The sequence below is a fragment of the Ambystoma mexicanum genome, chromosome 4q (genome assembly GCF_040938575.1).
Source record: "Ambystoma mexicanum isolate Mex_15411 chromosome 4q, UKY_AmexF1_1, whole genome shotgun sequence".
Classification (NCBI taxonomy): domain Eukaryota; kingdom Metazoa; phylum Chordata; class Amphibia; order Caudata; family Ambystomatidae; genus Ambystoma; species Ambystoma mexicanum.
Genome location: NC_090928.1, coordinates 577,140,559 through 577,161,044, shown reverse-complemented (window position 1 = coordinate 577,161,044; position 20,486 = coordinate 577,140,559). Strand labels below are relative to the sequence as shown.

At 45.3% G+C, this 20,486-nt stretch overlaps 1 protein-coding gene across 2 annotated transcripts in view; it reads left to right on the top strand.

Annotated features, from left to right (window-relative positions):
• Nucleotides 1-20,486, top strand: part of LRP11 (LDL receptor related protein 11) — a 558,518-nt gene that overhangs the window by 457,913 nt on the left and 80,119 nt on the right. The window contains exon 9 of one of the 2 annotated variants that reach the window (XM_069608122.1): nucleotides 5,959-10,952. The exons of the other annotated variant lie outside the window; for it this stretch is intronic. Within the exon in view, the coding sequence (XP_069464223.1) occupies nucleotides 5,959-6,113 (155 nt within the window). The 3' untranslated portion in view covers nucleotides 6,114-10,952. Of the gene's footprint in view, nucleotides 1-5,958; nucleotides 10,953-20,486 lie in introns of those variants that run through there. 2 annotated transcript variants of the gene reach the window in all.

Sequence of the window (20,486 nt, the reverse complement as noted above, 5' to 3'; positions counted from 1 at the left end):
TTCTGTATGGCTATGATTGTTATGACATGCAAACTTAATAAAAAATAAAATAAATAATAAGATTCCATCATGAAGTCATTCAAAAAATGTCACTCTCATAGAAAGAAATCTAGAAAAATCTTCTACATGAGACATCAGAAATAAAGTAATGCAACAAATATCCAGTATCTTCCTGTGAACACCTATAACACTTTCAGTCTCACAATTCATAATACAATTACTGTCAAACATCTGTTTTCTTTAGGTGTCTGCTTTGGTTTGTCTAGGTGCTTAGGTACCTTTCGGTTGTAGCACCACTCCTCATGTTTGATGTTGGTACTGTCATGCTCCTTTGGCTTTACTGATATACGACCTCAATGAAAAAGAAAGAATTAACAAGTGGAATATATATATTACAATCAGATGTTTCAATCTCAAATCGGAGTTGGATATCTTGTGCTGAAATTCATCAATAGCAGTACCTAGTGTCAAGTTTCATCCACACGATGAAGTTTGTAAACTTAGGTTAGAGGTCCTGTAGCGATATAGACAATATGTATTGGTCTCAATGTGTTTTGGGTTTCCTTAAATATCCTTCATCAGTAGCAAAAGATTCTAACTGCTTCCACAAATCTATGAAACATTCAGAGAAGCGACAAATCAAATATATCATCCCAAATCTAAGCAAAAAAGTATATAGAAACTCAAAATAGGTCACTGGCCTTCTGGGCGAAAGAAGTTGGATAAAACGACAATTTTCTTGGAAATAAATCTGCCACAATCTTTGTCTCAATCCTCCAAAAATGTAAAGTGCCACTCAAGGTGTAGCACTATGTATGCCATCAAAGTAAGCTTGCTGTGTTATATAAAGCTAATAAAAGAAACATACCTTGATATTCTGTTAATCAGAGTTTAGGTATATCAAGCTCTCAAGAGCCAAAGAAGTAGAAACAACCAATGGACTGTCAAAATGGCAGCAAACGCTGCATTTTCCTTGCATGGGAAAGAGAGGCACGTTTAACAACTAGAGCGGTACTTACAATTCAACACAAGTAGAAAGAATGGTAAATCTCTATAGAACACATAACAAAAAATCTTTACAATGCGTTTTATGTCCAAGTTAATTAGAATATACAACTTTGAAATTGATGAATATTTAACAAAACAATAAAATATAACTTTACTAAAATGTATCCATGCGACATACCAAAATAGCAGGAAAATAACATCAGTTGCAGATATCAATGTAAACAGATTCACAAGAAACATCCCATGTCCCAATCTGTGTTGATAGCTTTAGGGGTTAGAGAAGACAGTTGGACATCCAGAACATCTCCTGTTGGGGAGAAATGTAGGCAGAATCCCTCCAGGTTTTGGTGATTGCACACACGTTTAACACATTTAATTTATGATACTGCAAGTCCTTTCTCCATAAAATTTAGGAAGAGACTTGCTATTGCATGTATATCCATTAGATTTATGTTTTGACCACCTTTTCTTTGACTTTCTTGAGGTTAACCCTACATAATACAGCTTACAAGGACATTTAATAGCATATACAGAGCTTGTTGAATCACAAGTGCCAAAATACTTCAAATAAATGGTTTGACCAGTGTGTGGATGTTGTATGTTATTGCCTTTAATGATGATGTCGCAATGCTAGCAGTGTAGACCGGGAAATGTAACTCTTTGTAGAATTGGTGAAGTAGGATTATGATGAGCTCTAAATGAAATGTTTGGTAATTAGCCTTTTTTCTTGTAAGCAAAAGTTGGGAAATTAGGAAATAGTTTTATAGTCAAGTTGTCCAATTGTAAAATGGTCTGATATATTTGATTTTCATACTCTGCCTTGAAAAAGTAGTTACAAAAATCATGCTGGATTCTACTTTTGAGGGTTTGCCCTTCAAAAATGTCTATCAATTAAGGATGCTTTCTGTAGGAACTTATGTACAGTATCTTCACTATAGCTCTTTTTAAGAATGTATCCTTAAGATTTTCATTCACTCTTCAAAATTGGAGGATCTGAAACAATCCTTTCAATGCAGAGAAATTGACGGAGACTATCAATCATTCTCTTCAGATGGAAACTTTGGGCATGTAGAAAATTACTCCTGTCTACTTTGTATAAAGGGAAGTAAAGATCTTGCTATTGGTCATGTTAACAAGCACATTGAGAAAGTTCATCAAGGTTTTGCTTAGAATTGCTTGTACAATTCATAACACATTTAATGTGTTTATGAGGTACATTCAAACATACCAAGAAGCTGTTTAGTTCTACTTCTGACTCTGACCAAACAGTGAAAATATTTTCAATGGTCTTGTATGTCTTGAGAACTTAAACTCAGTCCAGGTTCACAAAGATAGGTTATTTTTCAAACCAAACATATAGATATTTGCATAGACTAGAGCCATGGCTGCACCCATAGCAGTTCTTTTCAACTATTGGTAATGATTATTCCTAAACCTACAGAAGTTGTTGTTCAAAATAAACTCAATCATTATTAATAGGAACATCTTGCTTGCTGCACTGACTACCGCTTCAAGCATGCATCATCTTTAAGACAGCATGCATCACCTACAAAAGTCACAACCAAAACAAGACTCTAACTGGACGAAACACTCACCATCTGCGGAGGCCAGCCATCACCAGAAACCACTGGAAGCAATTCTGCTGGAGCGAGGAAATAAAAACCAGTAAACATGTCTTTTCCTGCTGTCCTCCATGTCTGAAGCAAGTTACCAAGAAACATAAGTTTGGGCAATTCCATCCTACACTTCACAAGGGAGCTGAAAACCATAACTCCTCAAAGAACATCTTGCTGATCGTGCCACTCAATCATAATTCTTCCTATCTGGCAACCCCCTTCCCCTGCTACCCGATCCATCCCACCTTCTCTGAAATTCTGCAACTGATGCACCCTTACCTGTTACCCCCTGGCGCACCCCACATGGCAGAGAACTCTATTACTTCTGAGCTAGTCTTGCGCTCTGTAAAACACATAGATAAATGCTAAGTAGCTCCCAATCCAGAGATTACCTCCTTGCCCCTTTTCCAGTTGACATCATGGTGCGATGAGGTCCTTGAGGGGAACAACTGAGCAATCGATACATGGATAATTAGGTTCAGTGCTCTTTATTTTTTATACAGGATGGGTTGTATAAAGGCCTACAGGGTAACCTCTAGAATGTAAGAATGAAAGGCACTGATGTCTAATGGTTTCAGAATTTTGTTTCAAAAGAATATGTGAAAGGATCTAAACTCTGAGGGCATAATGCCCTTGTCAAATGTCAAGTTTCCCATTCTACCAACAAATCACAGTTTCAAGGATATAGTCCCAAGTCACTAAGTCGCAGGTCATTTATGGTGTCTCATGACGCTTTCTTGTCTTGACCTTGATTGCTTTGTGCCATTTATTATCTCCTTTATTATGTTTGAGGTTCAGATATTTAAATCTTCTAGCTGCGAGTCTGATAGCTCCTTCTCCTTCAGCGGGCTCCAACTTCCACCAGTCTCTAGCTATCTACTTCTTTTCACATCAAGATCTTCTGGTCAGATCCTGAATTGCAGCCTCTCGCAAGCTCTTGACAATGTATTTCCAAGTCTGGGCTGCACTGTCCACCAATCTGCTCTTTGAGTTCCATATAGCCGCCTTCTGTCCTGCACTAGGTCTCAAACACTCCTTTATTTCCTCATCACTGCCTTTCTCCTTCTGACTAACTTTATTTCGGCTGGAACTTTTAAGTGTGCCAACAATCTCAGTGATTGTTTCAGCCCGTCTCCGGTTAATCTCAGATCACCTAAATGATCATGGTCTCCAAATCCCACCCTCTCCTCATGGTTCCTTCTCCCTTTTTACTGTCCTCCTGTGGTAATGATTTTTAGGCTTGTCACATGTCTAAGTGGGCTGGAGCATAGGGGCTGAGGGTTCAAAAGCAACCACTATCAAGTCAGGCAGCACGGTCATGGCAGACCTGCAGCTTTGCAGCAATGCTTCATGTACCGGCAAGTGGAATGCTCTCTGTCTCCCACTGCTAGTGCCAGAAGCAGTAAATATCCAGACCCTCACCCAATGCATCTGCAGTGGTGGGAGTGCATCAGGGAAGTGCGAGGGGGGTTTGTGAGCCCCTTGGCTATTATGCAGGGCTCGCCCCGAGAGACGCAGCTCAGAGGCTAGCTCCAAGCTTTATTGCGGATTGCTTTGAGCTAATGCTAATGTGTGTTAGAACCCTCACTCTACCATTGACTTCCTGATCCCCATTGATTCGCTAGATCTTCCATCCTAGTACTCGGTCACCATAGAGAAGAGAAGCTCTGGGGGAGCCTGCATTTTCAACCTTCAGGGTTCACATCACTGAGCTGGTGGCTTCCCCTGGTCCTTTGGGCATCCTGGTTCCAAACCTCTCTTCATCCCACTCCCACAACTCCCTCCCAACAGAATCTGGCCAGTGACTTTATCACACTGGCCATAATGCTCCTAGTGGAGAAGGCCTTCTTCAAGAAGCTTCCAGAATCCCCCCAGGACCTTGTTGAAGGGTGTTTATGGCTTCTCTGAAGTGCTTTGTGTTGTGAGTAATACCAATATCTCGAATATACATCCAGAAAGTGACAGGACTATTGCACAGTTCAGAAGCGCATACTTTGCGCCCCCCAGGGTTTGATTGCACTTGGGGGCGATGTGATGGGAGGGTCTCGAGCCATTGTGCCTGCAATCTGGCACCATACACAGTGGCTAAAAGCTATCTTGACATTTTCCTCAAGATCAGGGAACCACACCGTCTCGCGCAGGCAAGCCTTTGTCTTGCTTGCCCCTTGATGCACAGCATGCTCTAGTTGTAGGACCTGTTCTTGTAGATACTTAGAGATGACTACTTAGGATCCTCTTAGCATTACTCCTTTAGTGCTTACTGATATCTCAACACTTTCTTTCCAAAGTCATTGTAGGAACGCCTGCTTCTCTGACGTTCTGGTCTGATTCACTGCTATAAATGTGCCCCACTGACCAGAGAGTAGTGGGGCAAGTAGATCCGGCAGCTCCTCGTTTTAAGCTCCTCGTTTTTGAACTGTGGGATCCACTGTGTCTAGGAGTGATATTGCCTTTGGTAAGATGGACTTGGTGTACATCCTGACAAGTCCTTCAAAGTCCTCGTCAACATTCCCCTGCTTGGTGAGTTCCGGAGGATGGCAAGAGTGCTAGTTAGCAGGGTATCTTCACCCTGTTTGGAAGAGAAGTGGTACTCCATAGTCGTAAAGTCATCTCTCTAGCCGAATGAGGGGTTGCCCATTGACTTTCTTCTGCAAGTGGAGGGGGATCCTCCTGTGTGGACAGTCCTGCTATTTTAGGCATCCCGTGCCAACAAACCACTATTGGTAATCTTCAAGCAGCTTATTGATATCCCATTCATAAACTTGATATGCAAAATGGGCCAGACCTAAATCCCCCAGCCAAGTAGTGGTTCCTTCGCCAAGGGCATCCCATAGAAAGTTACAGGTGTCAAAGCGGTCATGAGTAACCTGTGTGTGGAAAACCTTGTCTAGCGGAAAGGGCGATGATCCTCCATAAGTAAAAATGCAGTTTGGCAAGCATGGGTGATTGTTGTAGCCACACGAATTAGGACGTCGGCATTGTGTTTACAGATGCCCCATTATATCTGAGGACTGTTACCTGGTGCACTATGGAGATGAAGAATTCATCTTCAATGTCCTCCCTCCCTTCTGGCCATGGTGTGGGTACATCTTATTCATTCACAAGGGCCACCACTCTCCTTTGATGAGGCAGTGACAGAGGTGGAGGTTTGCTTGTGTTATGAAGGGGCCACGGTACACGACAGACCTCTAAAAAAATGATTTTGTTTGACAAACCTCCCACATGTTTGGCCCATAGCCAGTCCCATGTGCATGTGTGAAGAATAATTATGCTTGGCTGTTGCGAGTGTTTGTCAGTGCTATGATGTTAATCTTCTTCTCTCATCTTTCACCAGGAGCTGTGCTACCTCTGGCCTTAGGCTTGGCCATCACTGCCCTGCTGTTGCTAATGGTTATATGCCGGCTACGCTTAGTAAGACAGAAACTGAAAAAAGCCCGCCCCCTGACCTCGGAGGAGTCAGACTACCTCATAAATGGCATGTATCTGTAGGAAACAACTTGTGGGTCTCCTTCCTTTTCTCCTTTGCAGTTTCCCAACTTGTCTGGATGGCCATCGGCGGTATTGCACCTCCAGCTGGAGCAGTGGCCATGGAGACCATTTTAACCATTTCATTACAAACAAACACTGACAAAAGTAACTTTTAATTGATGTACCACTTATCAAGAAAGGACACCAACTGTACTGAAGAATGCTTCAATGGAAATATCTCCAAGTGGTTTTTAAAATAAAATATTACAATAAATAATCAACCTGAAAGGGGAAGCATTTCTATGTCACCCTTTGAAGCAGCTTCCAGAAAAATATGCTTTGCAAGGTTTTGGGAAGCATCCCTGATTAACGCTAATCATCACTTTCGGATAAATGCTTATTCTGAAGTGTGAGATTGTCACGTGTAGAAAACCCTTCAGGTTGGGAAAGAAGTGCATGTCCGCTAGAAGAAACACTTTCTTGGACAATTATCCTCATCATCGACTGACTGGACAAGAACTGTGTGAACATCCCAAAAACACTAAGGGCCTGATTCATGGAAGTGTTTTATAATGGCGCAATCCCATAGGAAAACGTTCCATGAATCAGGCTGTCAATGATTGATTGAAAAATCTGTGGCCTTGTCTAACCCTGGAAATGTCCCGACGCTTGAAAAATGGCTGATGTGCCACGCTGCTGTTCTCAGGTTCACGCTCACTAGAATCCATTTGAAATAAAATCATTAGTGTCTAATGTCAGCAATTCAGACTCCCACAGCAGACTTGTTAGTAATCTTCAACAAAAATGTTTAAATTGGGTTAGAAATTCCTAGTTAGAACTTACCATCATGCTAGATTGAAAATAGATGTGTTCTCTCTTCTTAAAACATCATGAAGTATTACCTCATTTGAGGCATGAACTTGACAAATTGGTTTCATTGCCAATTTATGTGGGCAACAAGGGTTGGTGATTATGCAGTGACACGTGTTCCTGACTTTCACACAGGAGTTTGTCATTTTTAGGTACAACTGGGAGTGAAACATTGTGTTAAAAAATATCAATTCTACAATGAATCCGTGCAAGGCAGCATTCATACTTGCTGTGAGCCATGCAACCAACACATGTCCTATGTTTAAAGCCATTGCAGCCATGCAACCTCCTTGGCCAAAGCTGCAGACTACACTTTTTGATTTCGGTTCTAAACGAATGGGGAAGATGTGCATTATTACAACTCCTATGTGGCTCCAATAAGAAAAAATAACCAAAGCATCAGACATATTGGTATTGTTTATTCTGAGTTTAAAACAACTCAATTTGTAGTTTGTGTTTAAAATGTTTAGATGTGTCGAAGTTATCTGGGATTCCGGAAAGCACATTATTGGGTGAATGTCTCGTTAAAATACACATTGTATGGTAAATACTGTGCAGCTATGCTCACTTCTTGCCAAACCCTCACAAGATTTTTCTTTTTCAAGAGATGTATAAACTAGTGTAATCATTTCAGAAAGAGTTTGCGATTGTACATGAAAGTTGACAAACTACAGTTTCGTCATAGCACTTCTCGTCATACATTTGATGTCACAAATGAACTTAAAACAATTGGTATGATGACTACTACTGTTCATCATCCTCCCAGAGCTACGATACACCCCCCGCCTCCCCAGACCAGTTGTTGCCCCTACAATGAGGAATTCAATGCCTCAGCAAAATATGTTAGGAATGCTTCGTCTTTGAGCCTACTGTAGTGACTGCTGCTTTAGTGAATGTAAATAAGTGCCACTGAAAGACCTAGTTAACCAGGTCCATTGTGTTCTCTTGTCGCCATCACGAAGATCATCATAATGCCTTCCCCCTCTTTCCATCCTTCCCCAGGTTTTCCGGTGATAAACAGGCATGTAGCCTGGAGTATGTTAAGCTGAGTTTCCTTTAAATAGGTGTTAATTTATATATTTATTTATTAAGGTGCTTGTTGATCACCCATTTGTCGCCTTGCCACCCGTTCCTATGGGCTAATAAATCAGTGTATGATGCCTTTAGTATTATGTTATTTTCTTTGGCAGAGTCCTGTTCCTGGCCAGGGAGAGGGAGTTCTGCAATAACAATTTAGAGTTTTGAAGGCAGGTTTTGGAAAGCAAGAGATAGGTGTGTTATCTTTTTCCGGAAACTTTCAGTTGGGGGCACAGTGACGGGGCAGTTGTTTCAAGCAGACAAACGATCACTAAATACACCCAAAAAGCTTAATTCCCTTTGAACTTGAGTAGGCGTAGTAAGGTGTGATTGCGCATCTGGGTTGAGGTGGGATATCAATAGGCAGCCAGATTTTGGAAGGTATAGGAGGCTGAGATTACCCCTGTGTTTCACATGATCTGCTGTAATGGAAGCATTTCTGGGCAGTAGAAAGGCTGCTCATTCCTTTTTCATTTATGCCACAGCTTGCTATCCTGGGTTTGTACGCATTGTAATTTTTGATATGGTTCTTGGGTAGACCCATGCTTGCGTGCATTGCGAGAATCCATGCAGACCATGACCAGTGATCTTGCGAAAGTCACTTGGTGCTGGTATTCGAGGAGTGGAAAAAACTCCCTCTGCATGTTTTGGGGTGATTATGGCAGGTTTTAAAAGATTATATATCCTCTTGAAATGAGACACTGAGCTGGTCAGCAATGTCTGTTAGATTGTTGATGGGTACTTTCCGGTATGGACCTTAGCAGGGATTTGTTGGTAGGTTTGAGGGTTTTTTTGCTCACTTTTCTTATGATCGGGGGTTAGATGGATAAAATGCCCATGTTCAATAGTGAGGTTGAAGTGATTAGGGGTTGGTAATGATTCCCCCTCCTCCTATCAAACTTTAGATATGTTTGTTTCAAAGAAAGTCACTAAGGTTGCACAGTTTCCTTGCAAGGCACCTGGGTTTATTTCGTGAGGCTTTCCTTCTAGATGATCTCACAGAAGACTTTATGGAGTTCCCTGGATTTGTTTGCCACCCTTTAAATCCAGGTAGTTGTCTTTTTGCACACTTTGCATTCCCTGTGCTGGCCTCCACTGTGGATTTTGCCCAGAGTTGTGCCAACAGCATTCTATGTAGAGGCCAGTGTTTTTCAAGATTACTGGAGATTGTGGTGTTTGGTTTTTCGAGAAAGCAAGCTTTCACATCTACATTTTCTCCTCAACATGATCCTTGCTCTGCATGTTTTCATGCATGCTCTTTTGAGTGGATGAACCTGCCACAGCTTACCCATGTGTATGCCCATATTATAGGCTAGGGCATTTCATGACACCCATTGGCATCATTCAACCCAACCCCATCAGTGAGTACCTCGCTACAACACACAACAAAACCAGATGTCTCCTATAAAAAGATGCTTACCTTGCAGCAGAGCACAATTTATCCAATCTGTCAGGCATCGTACATCACTACAAATATCTTACCATGTCGACTCTTGCCCACAGCAGAACACCACTTTTTCTGATTGCCCTCACATTACCACTTTAACAGAACCAACCTTACTCTGCTCCTGCTATCCCTCTAACCACCCACCTCTCTTATAGGACCCAATGGATCAAAAGAGATATACATTTCAAAAGTTGTGCAACAGAAAACTCACCTGCACCCGGATTCGAACGTCCGAGTCCTCAGGCCCAATCAGGAACGAGATCCTCTGGGTACCTTCTGCCGGTATGGCAACATCCAGCTGACCCAGAGCTATCAGGTTTTCACTCTGTAGCCAGTCCCCTCTCGCCCGGCCCTCCTGGCACGCACCCACTTACCTGTGCAGCAGTTATTGCCGGCTGGTTCTTCCTTGCACGCTGCCACTGCCTGTTCGCCTTCTCCCCTGCAGCCTCACTTTAAAACAGGGGATAGGAAGAACATACTTCACACTCTTGGCTGCGGAGCATTCGTTGCTAATCGGCTATTACTGAATGGCTTCCTGGGCCCTCCGTTTTTTTTTCCAGCCATTCAAGCATCGCTGCCTAAGACCATGCCAGGCGGCTGGGAGCTCCTGGGCAGTATGGGATCTTCCGATTCCATTACCTCCCTTATGTGCCCTTGCCTCGCTTGCACCTATATTTCGAGCTTGCAGGCATAAAAGATCCTGTATTGCCCACAGCTCCAGGCAATGATGCTTAAATAGCATAGCCTATGCCCTAAATTTGGGAACCTAACACTCCATTAATAGGATACAACCTGAAGCATAACCCTAAACAGAAAATAATCAGATATATTTAATGTGTACAGTTAACATCCAGATTTCCTTCCTAAAATCTCCTTTCCTATTATAATAGCAAATGTAGCCATTTCACATATGAGCAACCAGTTCGATCTTAAAATAAAGTGCCCTGTGTGATAACTGATTACATCACAATTAAGACTCAATCCTTTTCTTTAGACCAGAAAAGTCTATTCCTGGACATTACAGATTGGCTTTATTTGCCTTGTCATATTTATGCCTGTTCGTACATATGAGACTTTAACAATAGACGTTAATCCCATTTCACTGCCTCTTTAGAATTTATGCTTCTTCTGCCACTGACACAAGAGGTCTGTGAAAACTCAGGACTACTCTTCATATGTCATATGGTTGGAAACTCTTCCTGTCTACTGGGGTGTACAAGACAATTGCTGGTTAAATGCTTTATAGATATTACGATAACTTCACATACGTGGATATCTTTAAAAAAAATCCTATTTAAAGATGGTGTGTCTTTCATTTCTGTATTTAAAACCCTGCGACTATGTTTTTCATCAGTAAAATAGGTTCTACTGTCTACATGTATTAGGAATTGTGCAATGGATACTGTTTTTTATGTTAGATTGCTGAAATAAAGGGAAATACCAGTAAACTCAAAGAAGCTGAGGAATGCAGTTTCCAATTTGTCTTTTGTTCATTAATGTAAGCATTTGTATTGTTGACCAATGTGGAGAATGCAAACAGAGTACAGTTGTTTTAAAAATGAACAGAACTAAACTATGATCTTTTTGAACTTAGAGGTGCCCTACACGAGAACACTTGATGCCCTCTGCATTGTAACCTACTTGACTACTGCCTCTCTACATCCCCCTCGCAACAGCAATTTCAAGATACCTAAGCAAAATAGAATAGATCATGTTGTGCTCTGTCAGTATCCATGGTTTCCAGTAATGTTTGTAACATGATAGCTTTGCGGATCCTCTCCACTGGGTGCGAATGTTGGCTTAAATGTGATTGCATACATTTTCACTTACTTTAACAGGACTCCCAGTAGGTGTTGGTGCTTTTCTATTTTCTTAAACCTTACAAATATCCATTAGGATATAGACACATGGCAGGTTTGTTGTAACTAGGGAGCAATGGTGGGAAAGGGAGTTGTCCGGATTCCCTACTGGTGATAAATCGATGGAGAAAGGTGAGATACCAGACCTCACAAGATGCTAGAATATGGTTCCCCTTAGGTGAGGCAGTGTGGGAATGGAACTATCTAGACAGGAACTTGGGTGAAGGAAGGATGTAGGATGTATAAGTGAGATTGCCGATGTCAGCTCTGTTTCTCCTCAGTGTATACCCATGGGGAAAACCCAGCTCTCCTGTGCCCTAAAGAAATGACAGACACTGGATATGGAGGGATTATAAACAGCTTTATCAGGGTTGCTTGTCCCTGAGAGCAGGCCACATCATAAAGGGGTTACCTGTTCTGTCCCCTTCTCCCAGAAACACCTGATGAACAGACAAGAGGGCAATGGGCTGTCTCAACCCACCCTTGCCACTTCACTATCCATCCAAACTTGTATCAGCATCCCCTTGGAAAGAAAAGGGACGATTTCTCTTGCAGGCCAATTTCACCATACTGTTATGTTAAGAGTTATTTGTAAAGTGCTCAAACCAGAAGGCAAGAAAGCACTAGGGTGGGCAAAGCAGATGATGGAATGTAACCGCTAAGTCACACATAGCGAGTGATTGCAGCAGAAGTGTCAAGCCATGCCAAAAACTCCTGCGAAGCAAAAGGCCGCGCTCTCAGGCGATATTAAATCCTTAATGCAGGTCCAAGAAGGATCTAAATGGAATCAGGTGCCGACGGTGGTCCCGGTCCACAGAGCCCTCAGTCACAGTTGGAGGATGCATCTATGATGCAGTCAGATTTCTTTTTTTTTTAAACAGTTTTATTGATTTTACAACAGTGTAACTTACAGACTTACATATCCATTCACATGACAATCGGTATCCAAATGCGTCTGCCTATACCTCCATACCCCCGTACCTCCAATATCCCAGCCTAGTCCACCTACGTTATCTCTCCCGTATTACAACCGACTGTACTCTGTGTCTACATTAGCCTCTAATTCCTCATTGTCTCACTACCCGCTCACCATCATCGGTATCTCTGTGCCCGGAGACAGCTAATTCCGCTAACATATGTTTCCAATAGTCCAAATCCACATTCCGCTCCTCCTGGCCTCGGTTGGCTGCCTCTTGCCATACTGAGGTTTCCGCTTTCGTCCATTTCCGAAGGTCCCCCCTACCATAAACGCACTTCCGGTCCCTTGTGTGCTCGCTATTCTACGTTTCGCCAATATGTATGCCAGATTTTTCAAATTACTCACATGTCTCGCCCGCTTTGGTCTTGCAAAGCTGCCCAGTAGAGAGGCCATGGGAGATCTAGTATCCAATGTAATACTAATCCAAAGCTAAAGCTTGTAATTTCTTCCCAGTATTGTCTAATCTTCGTGCAAGCCCAAAACATGTGTACTAGGTCAGCATTAATTAATCTGCGTTTTCGGCAGGATTGTTCTGTTCCGTTACTAAATTTGGCTATTTTATTTTGGGTTAGATACGCCCTGTGGGTCACATACAATTGGATCAGCTGTAACTTTGCGTTTCTAGACACCTTTCAGTAGTAAGCCATCGCTCTGCTCCCAATTTCATCTGTCAATTGCTCTTGCAAGTCTGCCTCCCAGCTACGCCTGGTCCGCACTAGCAAATCTTCTGGTCTTGACATCAATAACTCATATATTCTCGACACTTAGTGCCCTCCTTCGGAAATGTTGTAAAATGTTTCTGTCGTCTCGTCTTCCTGCAGTTCTCCCCCTGTTCCCGACCATTTCTGCTTTAGACTAGTAAGGAGCATGGTTTAAGTGAGATGTTGGCCCAATAGTACTCCCGTATCCTGCTCGAGTTCCATAACATTCTTCGGTTTCCCTTCCTGTAACACATCCCCCACCGTCACCACCCTCCATTGGTTCCCAGTACCTCCTCACATTTAGTCTCAGTTGTGTTTCTTCCCCTCAGAGTGTCACCAGTGGGATCTGGGGGGAGTATGGTGTTGCCTTCCCCCACAACTGGAAAGCCCTATGCCACATTGCCCTGCCTAGCCTCAACATCAGAGGAGGCCGTGAGTCTCGTGGCGCGACTGTCCATATCACCTCTTTCAAAAAGAATGGAACACATGCTGCTTGTAGCAGCTGTGTATCTTGGGTCTGCTCGTCAGACAGTCATTTGGCCACGAATTGCAGTTGGCTCACTACAAAATATACTTTGCAATTGTGCACTCTTATACCGCCTTGCTCATACGAACTCTGAAGTTTTGTGAGTGCTACCCTGCACCGTGAGTTATGCCACAGGAAGCTCCGACATATACTATCAAGTCTCCTAAAAAGGCTTTAGGGATGTCTATGGGACATTAGTGAAATAATGAAGGAGTCTTGGAAGTGCCACCATCTTCAACAGTGCGGCCCTCCCCATTAATGAGAGCGGCAACTTAGCCCAGAAGGTCATGCAGTTCTCGATTCTGTCTACTGCTTTCGGTGTATTTTGTGTGTGTTCTGTCCTAGGATCATTACAAATGTCCAATCCCAAGTATCTGAATGTGCTCACTTCCCACTTAATCGGTAGCACCGACAGCATATTCACGGGTTTCCCTATGTATACCGCTAGGGGAAACGAGCACTACTTCTGCGCATTGATCGCGATACCCGATGGTTCTGCATAACGCTCCAGCACGTCTAGAATATACTGTAAGTTGGTCTTTGGATGTTGTAGGTACAGAAGCATGTCATCCGCGTATAAGGAAATTAGGTTCCAGCCCCCTGGCATAGCTATACCTGCATCTCAATATTTCTTTCGGAGATACATTGCTAATGGTTCCATTGCTAGGATGAAAAGCATCAGGGACCATGGACAGCCCTGTCTTGTGCCCTTGCTTAACTGCCACTGTTCCGAGATGTGTGCCTGTCCTAACTCGTGCCGTCGGTTCACTATAAAGCAACCGTATCGATTTGATATATGTGGGCCCCATGCCAAAGCTTTTCAGCACCTCCATCAACCGTGGCCATCTGACAGAGTCAAATGCCTTGACTGCATCGAGTGAGGCCACCGCTAACTGGTGTGTGCTACCTTGGGTATGCTCTATAATGTGATGTAGCCTCCTAGGGTTGCTTGCGATATTTATGTTTGGCACATACCCTGATTGGTCTGAATGTATAAGCTTAGATATGGCCGGCTTAAGCTTGTTGGCCATTAGGGCTGTGATAATTTTCACATCTTTATAAAGCAATGAGAGGGGTCTATACAAGCCACAGTCAGTGTCAGGCTTGTTGGGCTTCAATAAGGGGATAATAATTGATTCAGTGACCCAGGCAGTATACCTCTGTATAACGCCTTGTTGAGTATAGCTAGCAATGGGGGCGTGACCTCTATCATGTATTCATTGTAAAATTCACTGGGTAATCCGTCTGCCCCCAGCGCTTTGCTTGTCGGCAACTCCCTTATGGTGTGTTCTAATTCCTCTATAGTTATGGGGGTTTCCAACCTATTAGCTGGCCCTGTAACCAGCTTTGAGGGATCTATCTGTAAGAGTGCCTCCTCTATTTCAGACATCTGGCATTCTGAGGTCTCTGCATATAACTCTCTGTAGTAATCATAAAAATATTTATTTATACCTTCCTGTGTCCCATACATCTCCCCATCCCCACCTACAATCGTACGTACCATATCCTGTTTAGTTTCACTCTTGTATAACCAAGCTGGCAGGTGTCCAGGCTTATTTCCTTCCTCATGCTGTCGCTCAACATATTTCTTGTAACTCAGCATGCTTTGCCTATCCCAGTGTTCTAAACATTCCTGCTACAGGTGGGTAATCTCTTGGGCCCTTTCTGTCCCCAAACCGTTCTATATTTTCCAGTTTAGTTTCTGCCTTGTGTAGTTCAATTCCTATAATAGTTTGCATTCCTTTTGTTTTAGCTATTGCTGTCCCTCTAATCACTACTTTGAAGGCTTCCCATAATGTGCCTGCTGATTCCACACTGCCCGTGTTGTGTGAAGTATTCTTTCACCCCATCTCTTAAGTGTTCCCAGATTACTGTATCCCTGCGTGCTTCACCTCTAAGCCTCCATGTCAGGATTCTAGCCTGAGGGGCAAAATATTGCCACGCAATCACCAAGGGGGCGTGGTCCAATAGTACCTGTGCTTTATATTCTGTCCCTTTAAATTCCCCCATGGTCTCTTCGCCTGTGAAAACATAATCCAACCTAGTATATAAATTCTTGGGAGCACTGTAATGTGAGTATCCTCTGTCATGCGGGTGTAGGGTCCTCCATATATCAGACAATTTGAATGCATGCAACAGTGTATTTAAGGCTTTGGCCGCAGGGGCTGGGTGTATGTGTTTATCATCTGATCTGTCCATCGCCGGGTTAAGCGTGCAGTAAAAATATCCCCCACACCCCCATATCAGTGTGCCATCGTTTTATGGGCTGATCTTGGTATATAATGAACGGAAATAGGCAGCCGTGTCCTGATTCGGTGCGTACGTGTTAACGCAGATTTCCCTTTGCTCCACCAGTGCCTGTACTACAATCATCCTACCCTCTCTATCTTGGAAAGTCTTGAGGACTCTGAATGGAACTGATGGCGCCACCAATATCAGGACTCCTCTGGCATATGCCGAATATGATGAGCCTAGGGTTGTGCCAACCCACCTTTTTGACAGGACATTTTGCTTCTCTCTGGTTAGGTGTGTCTTCTGCAGGAGAGCGCTATCGATTTTCTGGCGTCTCAGGTAAGTCATTCTATTTCGTTTAATGTAACTGTTTAATCCCCTGACATTCCAGGACGCTATTTTAAGTTGTCCCATCGTGCATTAAGGTGCTAACATATTCTTCCAGTCTGATGCATGTACTAGATCTACCCTCTGTGGATCTATAGGCTAACTCAACTCTAACTACCCCCCCGAGGGGGCGCTAGCGAGCCGAGCAAGATGGCGGCTTCCTAGGGAGCTCTGCATGGCCCCGAAAATATCCTGAAACATCCATCCTGCTGTGGTGCCCAAATTCAACGCAGAGCACGCTGCACTGATTCCGGATGCCGTGCTGCACATTTTGAAACCATCCGGGCCCCGAAGCTCCCAAAATCGACGGAGTTCCAGGCGACTGGCTGCGGCCCGTCGGATCGGGCTTCCCGGGACGGGCAGAGGAGGGGTGCCCCAGCGGTGCGGATCACTGCGGCGCCAGTCTTTTTGGCGGCGGGCCGCCGAGAGGAGTCGGGTTGACGTCCGCGCCCTTGGCGCGCATAGAGACACTGCGGTCTCCGTCCCCGCGACGGCTCGTGGTCCGGCAGGAGAAGAAGGTAGGAGCCCAGCCGGGCGCGCGCCATCCAGCGCATTCAGGTACCCCTCCGGCCCAGCGTGTCACGAGCTGGCGGTGGGGTGGCCGGTGCCGGCGCCAGTCGTATCGCCTGCGGGTGGATCCGCCGGTACCCCTGCGGCACCTCGGCCGACGCGCGCCCCCCCCCGGGCGGCAGACACTTCCGTCTGGCGGCTCTTTCCTGCGGGTGGACCAGGCAAGATCCTCCCGGCCTTAGGGGCACAAAGATAAACTGGGAGAAGGGCCACAACAACAGACACCATTCTTTCCACTCCCCGGCCCCCAGCCCCCGGAACCAATACAACAGAACCAACCAGTGTGAACAGGCTTACGCCGCTTACCACAAAGACGCCTTGAGCACCAACTACACTGGTGGGACAGCTGAGAGCGGCATCAGTACACTAGCCCAGAGTGTTCTTAAAACACTCCCCAGTGGCCACGCCTGGACACCCAACGGCATACCCTTTGCGATCTGGCGGCGCCGCAGCAATTCCTCCACGCTCCAGCTCCCGGCCATTACAGCTGCAGGAGACCTCCAAGCTCACCATGGTCCGGGCACACTTTGCCCATACACACTAAACTCTGCAACTACGCTTCTTCATCACCAACGTCGGCGCAAAGCCTCAGGCCCATCACACTAGCGAGCGAGCAACACGTACAGCCAGGAGGGGGCAGGTGGACGTGCGCAGACAATGGGGAAAACAGACAAGTTGCAGAAAAAACTGAACTTTGAGGCCAGCTCCTCCACCAGGCAAACAGATCCCAACGGCAGACCTGCATCCCCGGTAAAAGTCATGGAACCCACCGAGGACCCGACCCTAGGCCTCGATATTAAAGAAATTCTCCTAGACCTGAAAGCCGGAATTGGCAACCTGGGGAGCAAACTGGACAATCTGTCTTCCAAAGTAGATCGTATCCAGCACCGCCTCGACCAACATGCCGATAGATTAGACAACGTGGAGCAACGTGTGTCAGATCTCGATGATGGTGCGGCGGCCCTAACCACCAGGGTCTCCGCGCTAGAATCCCAACTGAAAGCCGTCTCCGCTAAGAATGAAGACTTAGAGGGCCGCTCCCGGAGAAACAACATCAGAATTGTCGGGGTCCGGGAACAACAAACCCAGACTAAAATGGAAGACCATATCGAACGCATGTGTACCGAACTGTTCGGATCGGAGGTCCTCTCCTCGCTATTTATAGTCGAGAGAGCGCATAGGATTCCTGCAGCCAGACCTATTCCAGGAGCGAACCCACGCCCGATCATAGCTAGGATACTCAACTATAAAGACCGAGATGCAATACTCAAAGCAGCCAGAGAAAAGGGGAAACTCCAATTTGACGGCGACCCTATCCAAATTTTTCCCGATTTCTCATCGGCAGTACAAGCACAGAGGCGTTCCTTCACGTCAATTAAGCGAAGACTGCAAGATAAACACATCCTTTACTCCATGCTGTATCCCGCCAAACTCCGCATCCAGCATGACGGGAGGGCGCATTTCTTCACCACACCTGAGGAGGCTGCCGAGTACCTGGACAGGGCCGGATGTAGACCTGCAGCCAATGCTCTGAATCTACAACGGGATGAACGGAGGAGGAGAAACCCGACATGAGTCCCTTTCTCGACACCGCAGAGCGGAGCAACCATTTTCGAAACCTTCACGATATATACTACTCACCACAGAACACCATATTTATTGATTTCGGGGCCACGCGGCCTCCGGCTCGGCAACCAGCGCCCTAAGCACAGCAATGGCTGTAGTTTTATGGTCACGGGTGGGCACATCGTGGGCGTGTTGGGGGTTGCCCACGCAAGGGAGGGAAGTTGATGTTCTTCAGTTACTTTTTTCTGCTCGACCACACCCAGGCCTCCCCCACTCTCATCCCAAGGCAGTAGCACCGCGACTCACAAGTCACTCGGAAGACAAGCCCTTCAAACTCCTACTTGGATCAAGATTCCGGTCTCACCCTCACATCCTACTGAACAGGAACCTACCTGACTCCCTAGATGTCAGCAACAACATTTAAAATAGCCACCTGGAACATCCGTGGGGGTAACCAACCAGCGAAGAATAGGAACATTTTCCAGTATCTACGTAGACACAAAATCAATATTGCCATACTCCAAGAGACCCATCTCCTGCCAGCGACGGAACTTCAGTGGGCCAAATCCTGGGGGTGCCATAGATATTTCTCGTCGTACTCGTCCTATGCCAGAGAGGTTGCAATCCTGATTGATAGAAAGACCAACTTTAGCCTAATTGAATCACAGAAAGACTCTGAGGGAAGGGCCCTACTGGTGAGAGGGATAATCGCAGGGAGGGAAGTAGTGATTGTGAACTCCTACGCTCCAAACACTGATGGCCCCGACAATTTCAACTGGGTGATGTCCCAACTTGGAAAGTTCAATACAGCAACTATTGTATGGGGAGCCGACCTGAATACGCCAATTGACCCCAAACTTGATAAATCCCACAACACAACTGGGAACCCGTCCAAAGCCAGTATGCAAGTCCGAGAGATATGCCATGCGTTCGATCTATCGGACACATGGAGACAGCATAACCGCAACGCGAGAGACTTCACATTCTACTCATCCGCCCACAACACAAGCTCCCGGATTGATTATATCATGGCATCCACCCACTGTCCGTTCTCATGGGGAACGAGTCAAATCCTACCACGCACTCTCTCCGATCACTCGATGGTCACGCTTGAGGCCTCCCTAGTAGGCACAACAGTTCCCGGACTAAGATGGAGATTCAAGCCGGGCTCACTTTTGGATGCAGGCTTCGCAGCTGAATTACGTCAGGAAATGATAGCCTTCATAGAGATCAATCAAGGATCTGTCAACTCATCCAGCACTATATGGGAAGCGCTGAAGTGCTTCGTTCGAGGAATATGCCTATCTAAAGAAAACGGGATGTTAAAGCTAATCCGTAGAGAGCTCTCCGACAGCGAACGACGTCTAAAGGAGATAGAGTTGAGAGCTTCCACGGCACCAAACCCCCAACTCCAAGCAGAATTGAAACAAGAACTCCTGAAGTACAGGGAAACAGCCGAAAGGGAACTAAAATTCCTCAGCCGCGCCCACCAAATCCGTCAATACGGAGAGGGACAGAAACCTGGTGCACTACTAGCCCGGCTGCTCTCAATAGACAAAACCCCAACCCGGGTAGAATGCATTAAAGACGCACGCGGGCAGCTGGTATACACAGAAGAGGACGTCGCCAATGCATTCCGGGACTTCTATCAGAACCTGTACAGTTCCAGGGGTAACTCGAGCTCGAATTCGATACAAGAGTATCTCAACGACACTGAGTTGTACTGGGTGGAGGCAGTCCTACGAGAACCACTGAACGCACCAATAACCGAAACAGAAATATTGGACGCAATCAAATCCCTCCCGAGCTCCAAAGCGCCGGGACCAGACTGGCTCACCGGAGAGTTCTATAAAGCACACGCGGCTATCCTGGCGCCTCTCCTGCTCCAAGTCTACGAGGAATCTGTTGAACGAGGCAGCCTCCCCCCTACGATGCGTGAAGCCAATATAATAGTGCTGCACAAAACCGGTAAGCCCGCAGACGAATGTGCTTCATATAGGCCAATCTCTTTGATCAACCTGGACAATAAAATTCTCGCAAAAATTCTCGCATCACGGCTTCTCCCTCTTATGCCGGCTCTAGCAATTGGAGACCAAGCCGGATTCATTCCGGGTCGCAGCACTACCTTTGGCATTAGACGGCTGTTCGGTGTTATCGAGGCCATGGACCTGACACAACAA